Source organism: Dreissena polymorpha, chromosome 5 (assembly GCF_020536995.1).
Source record: "Dreissena polymorpha isolate Duluth1 chromosome 5, UMN_Dpol_1.0, whole genome shotgun sequence".
Taxonomy (NCBI): domain Eukaryota; kingdom Metazoa; phylum Mollusca; class Bivalvia; order Myida; family Dreissenidae; genus Dreissena; species Dreissena polymorpha.
The window spans coordinates 64,916,463-64,922,325 of record NC_068359.1 but is presented as its reverse complement, the minus strand read 5'-3'; the positions used below and the strand labels follow the sequence as shown (position 1 = coordinate 64,922,325).

General features: G+C 32.5%; 1 protein-coding gene across 2 annotated transcripts; it reads right to left on the bottom strand.

Moving 5' to 3' along the window:
- Nucleotides 1–1,046: 1,046 nt before the first annotated feature.
- Nucleotides 1,047–4,018, bottom strand: LOC127881539 (uncharacterized). Of its 2 annotated transcripts, none has more exons than XR_008050122.1 (4): nucleotides 3,889–4,018; nucleotides 3,077–3,189; nucleotides 2,681–2,774; nucleotides 1,047–2,302 (listed from the first exon to the last, which is right to left on the bottom strand). XR_008050122.1 is itself a non-coding variant. In XM_052429468.1 (4 exons), the coding sequence occupies exons 1-4, from the start codon at nucleotides 3,670–3,672 to the stop codon at nucleotides 2,188–2,190; spliced, it is 336 nt and encodes a 111-aa protein (XP_052285428.1). In that variant the 5' UTR covers nucleotides 3,673–3,953; the 3' UTR covers nucleotides 1,047–2,187. The 2 variants fall into 2 exon arrangements, 1 of the variants encoding a protein (XP_052285428.1); XM_052429468.1 differs by having other exon boundaries at nucleotides 3,659–3,953.
- Between the last annotated feature and the right edge of the window lie 1,845 nt (nucleotides 4,019–5,863).

Here is a 5,863-nt window from a genome sequence, read left to right as displayed (position 1 = left end):
TGCCGTTTTTAGCGAAGGGGTTTTCTTCCGGAGGGGGTTTCTTCCGTACACCACTTCCCTTTGTGTCAAAACCGGATTAATCTTGATTGCGAAACAGCAGTGAATGTGTGCATGGATTATGTTGGAATTTAATGCCTCATGTCTACGGTAAACTTTTAAAATATTGTTCAACTTAGTGTTTGTTTGTGTTCAAACATAGAGCATGATTGTTCGTTAGGATCTTAAATTCGCCGATCGGTCGACTGACGAAATTTATGAAAATTAATGCCTGACGATTAATAATGGTTTCACAGTACCCTGACATTGTTGAATAGAGACTAAAGTAAATACTTAAACCAGTTTGACATTATATTTTTTTAAGTGAAACATGGACTAATAAAAACAGTGACATTGACGTACAAGGTTATAAATTATTTCACTCGTACAGAAAATACCAAAATCGACGTGCGAAACGTAGCAGTGGAGGAATTTTAGTTTATATCAAAAATAATATTGTTAAGGGCGTTAAGCTAGTTAAAAACGATCACAATTATTTACTATGTATTAAGTTAGATAAGACGTTTTTCCAGAATGCAGAAGATATGTATATTGTATTTACCTATATTGCACCAGAAAATTCACCTATTCACGATATGGTCAATACAGATGCATTTTTCCAATTAGAAAACGATATATGTGACCAAAGCTGGGAAAATCAGTCTTGTGTTCAAAAAATCACATTTTGACTTTTTGGCAATTTTGGATTCTCTGAACATTGTAGGTCACAAAAATGATATAGATTTTTTATTTATCACATTCAAAACTAATTTTATGACCTTCCAAAGTGACCAACCCTACATTTTACCGTCACTAAAAGTTATCATTTTATACAAAAAAACAACGAAAATTTTCAAACAACAAGCACATTGTTTTATTAAAACAATAATCTTCCCTTTAGTCAAATAAATATTTATAGTGCAAAAAACTGACAACAGCATCATGGACATTTAAAATGTACCATTTGTGTTGCTATGGTAACGAATCTACATGTCTAATAATCACCAGAGCACACAATCACGCCTTTTATAAATCTATGAATTGTATTTTCAATCAAGTGTTTGTTTAAAGGCAAACACAACATTAATTTCACTGTTTTGTAACTAGTTAAACGATAACAATCAATAATGTGTGTGTTCCATGAACAATTTCCTTTTTTTATTCAGTTACATGTGTATATAAGTATAATGTAACCTCAAACACAACAGAATGGAAAAACACAGCATTGAAAAGTGTTGGTTGAAAGAACACTTGGATAGAGCTACTAAATTTTTCAGTAAATGAAATAATCATTATTTATCATTATTTCTGATAGAGAAAAATAGACCAAATAAACAATAACTTAAACATAAAAATTGTTTGTTTTTGTAACTATGGAAACAATGTAGCAAACAAACAAAAATATAGAATTTTCATTGTAAAACATAATAAAATACAATATTCACACTGATTTTTTTCCAGTTTTTCTGATAGGCAGTCTGTGTCCATACGGTGAAAACAATTGCATGGTTAGATCTACATGGAAAAAATGATTTTTGTTTTGTAAATATGAGAAATAAAAAACTTGAAAACAAGCTTGAGCAATTAAAACAACAAAAGTTTGCATTGAACATTTCAAAACCAATATCAACTGACACATTTAGAAATCGTATACATGTTTTAGCTCTCCTAGGAATAGAGGATTTTTTGCATTGTTTGTGGGAAAATATATCACCCAATACCTTGGCGAAAATAAACACTGATACATGATGTATGTAATTGTTGTGGCACCATCAGAGGAGATCAGATGCGCATCTTAATGCATCTTCTTTTTTGGGGGGCACAGTCTGTTTTTTGTTGCTCACCAGTAGCACGTTTCGGACATGTCAAGTTTTTGGTTCATCTATGCGACAGAATTCACAAATGTTTTCAAATAAATACCACTGATGGTCCAGATCAAGCCCTTTCGCAAACATTTCTTATGGCAGGTTGTCACAGCTCACATTAACATTCACCTTCGAGACCTTCCTGAGAGTGATTCTGATTACTGGTGAGTCACTAAATTCCCTGCATTCCACAACACCGGGATGCTCCGCTGACACATGGAAATTGATGAAATTTGGTGACATTCTTTATGTGGTGAAACAATGTCGTAAGGTAATCCTTCCTGTCTTAGATAACAACAGGATTGGAAGAGTCCCCCACAAGCTGGGGGATGTTGTGGCCCGTCCTTGACGATAACCCCACAGACGCAGCGACATCAGACAACATTTCTGCATTGAAGTTTCTGTATCAAGATAACCATTTAATTAAGAAACAATTGCAAAATATAGTTTTCCTTTAATCAAATTATTATTTTGTTGTTGTTGTTGTTGTTGTAATAGAAAACTACAAAGTTTGAAGGATGATTTTGCATGGGATTTTGTTTGCCATATCAAGAATTTCATACCAATAAAACAGCTGAAACTATTCAAATGAATATTTATTTTCCTGTTACAAGACATAAAGTACCTACACACTATTTTAAATTGATTTATGTTTTATTATTTTTATATTTTATTACATGGCAGAACTATACAATTGGATAGACCTATGGAAATGCAAACAAGGTTTATCAAGAAGGATCATGCAGGTCACATACACCATACTGTGATAAGGAATTTACCTCCACTTTGACTTCCAGATGCCAAAGTGCCAATCTGGTGTAAACTTTGTATGTCTTATCAACATAAAGCTTAGTGTGATGATTCTGTGTAAACCTGAAATGTTAAAAAATAATTATTAAAAAAGGTCAGGCTACAATTTAAAATAGTATTTTGTAGTAATTGACTGACTCAAAAATGTTGACTCATTTCAATATATTATTTTAAGAGAATTTTCCTTTTGGGATTGATACCAGAGTAATTTTTTGTGTTAACATATTTACTACATATCAACATGCTTTACCATTTTGCAATTGCATTACTGCAAACAAATATTTTTAACAACAGGTTTAGCTAAATTAATTTCTCAACATTAAAAAAAGCTATCAGAAACACAATAACTAAGGGCTTGTTATTACCTACAAGAACTCCCCACAGAAGGTACCAGGTGACTATGTTGTTTTTATTTTGGCCGCAACAGTTGTCACACTGAAAGTGAGAATGCTGTTCGCCAAGACCGTAACTTCCCAACCTGTAGAATATCAAATTATTGGTTATTTATCTACATAACACTTTTTTTTATAATAATAATTATTAATTAAACTTGTGCTTAAACATTTTTAAAAAGTCAACCTTAAATTTGTTTTGTTTATCAGCTTCTGCCACACGAAGTTCAGACTTTTCAATAAACGCAGTGTCTGATGTTTTTTTTGACAGCTTCTATATCAATATCAATATCAGACTCATCATGGTTTGACTCAAGGTCACTTTCATCACAGGAGCTTGAAATTCTATCAATATAGCTAATCTAATGGCTAAATAAAAAAAATTATACTCCTATATAGTATAAAGACTAGTCTTATACTATATAGGTTTTTTTTTTAAGCCATTAGATTAGCTATATTGATAGAATTTCAAACTCCTGTGCTTTCATAATCATCTACCACATCAAACAAATCTTGAGTAGCGGGGTGAGAAGTTTCATAATAAAGTTCATTTACATTCGATAAATCATTTAAATTTAAAAACGAAGTGTCCTGGTCTTGTGAAATTTCACATGGAATAGTGTTGGTGTTAATAAATTGAGACATGATATTTTAAAGTCAAATTTAAATCTTCCACCATTTCATGTAAACAATTCAGTTGCTATCGTACAGTTTACTTCCGGGTCAAACTTGCGAGTCGCGAAAATTAATCACAAAGCCAAAATACACATATATATTTCACTTACCTATTTTAAGCATGTGGAAATATCATTTCCGAACCTTCTTCGATTGAAGACATCCATTCGTACACGATTTCATTTTGATTTACAGCGTTTAATAGCCATTGAAGATGAACACTACGAGACAGGTTGCGCTGCTCAAACGAAACAGTGTCTTTCAAGGGGAATAATTTGAATTAAATAAGCGGATTACAAACCACCAATTGTGCCAGTGTTTTATGAGCCGAGAAATTGTATGAAAAAGACGAAATATCCAGCGCATTTTCGTACAAGATTTTTATCTCGCGATTTCCCGACATAAACGTCAGCGTACACAAGACTGATTTTCGCTGACGACGTCACATATGTACTTTTCAAAACAAAGGAATAGTATTAGCTTGTGGCGATTTTAATGCAAGGGTAGGGCAGAAATCGGACTTTGTACGCTATGATTGACATGTATCTCAATCAACAGATGACGAAATTGATATTTATATTCCTCGGGTATCTAATGATTATAGAACTAACGCATTTGGCGACAGATTACTGGAGTTATGCAAAGCTCGTGATTTACGAATATGTAACGGTCGAATAGGTAACGATGCGAGTATTGGTAAATTCACGTGTTTCACGCATAATGGCGAAAGCGTTGTGGATTATTTGTTAGCAAGCTACAATTATTTTGACCATATAAGGAATTTCTGCGTTCAAGGTTTTACCGAATGTTCAAATCACGCACCACTAACATTTGATTTAAAAACAAATACAAAAATATCTGCTCATAATATAAACGCGGAAAGTGTTTACGTTAAATGGGATAATAATTCTAGTGATCAGTTTTTAAGGGATTTGACTACAGGAGTTAACCGGTTATGCCAGGACCTGTATCAATGCAAAGAAAATAACTTAGATACGGATGAAATGGTCGACCGATTCACAGTGTTTTTAAATAATAACGGAAATAAATATTTTAAGAAGGCTAAACCACGGCATAAATACTCACAGTTTTCAAACACAAGTAATAAATGGTTTGCTATGGTATGCTAACAAAAACGAAATATATATGTTGAGAAGTTAAACAGGTACAACTTGTATAAAGATGGTCATACTAGATATGATATGCTTACAGCGAAAAAAGATTATAAGTATCAGTGCAGACAATCTAAGCGAAATTTTAACAGGAATCAATATCTTAAAATGAATGAAATGCGATTAAAAAAGCCAAAAGAATTTTGGAAACTTTTTAAAAAGAAATCATTTAATAATGCGGGTGATAATATTGACATAGATGCCTTTTTTGAACATATTAACAATTTATCTTCTTTAAATAGAAGTGATGATGAAGAAAATATTATCGAATACGTAACACGTCACAATACAGATAACATGACGTCAGGGACATTTGAAGAGTTGGATATTTTATTTACAAAGGAAGAAATACGAAAGGCAATACAATTATTGGGAATAAATAAATCTCATTCAATTGATAATATTGTATACGAATATTTTAAGGCGGGAAAGGATGTGCTTGATACACCACTGGAAATATTATTTAATTATATTCTTGAAAAAGAGTCATTTCCCAAATCTTGGTCAAAGGGAGTAATTATACCTATTTTCAAAAAAGGAGATTCATTCGATCCTAACAACTATCGAGGCATAACGTTAGTGAGCTGTTTCGCCAGCTGTTCACAGTCGTAATAAATGAACGGCTTAAAAAAGTGGGCTATTGTAAATGATACGCTCACAGACGCTCAGTTTGGATTCAAAACCAATTATAGCACTGTGGATGCGATTTTCCTACTAAAGGCTTTTATAGATAAACAACTCAGTACTAAAAAGAAACTATACTGTTGCTATATCGACCTTATGAAATGTTATGATTCAATATATCGAAACGGACTATGGTACAAGCTTATTAAGAGCGGTTTAAACGGTAGATTGTTAAAAATTATTCGGTCTATGTATGATGAAGTGAAATTATGTGTAAGACATATGGGGA

Excerpts from the sequence above, each read along its gene's own strand:
- LOC127881539 (XM_052429468.1), bottom strand. Across the intron at positions 2,775-3,076 it reads TCTGTGGGGAGTTCTTGTAG|GTTTACACAGAATCATCACA; the intron begins GTAATAACAAGC and ends TTAACATTTCAG. Across the intron at positions 2,303-2,680 it reads ATCTGGAAGTCAAAGTGGAG|AAACTTCAATGCAGAAATGT; the intron begins GTAAATTCCTTA and ends ATCTTGATACAG.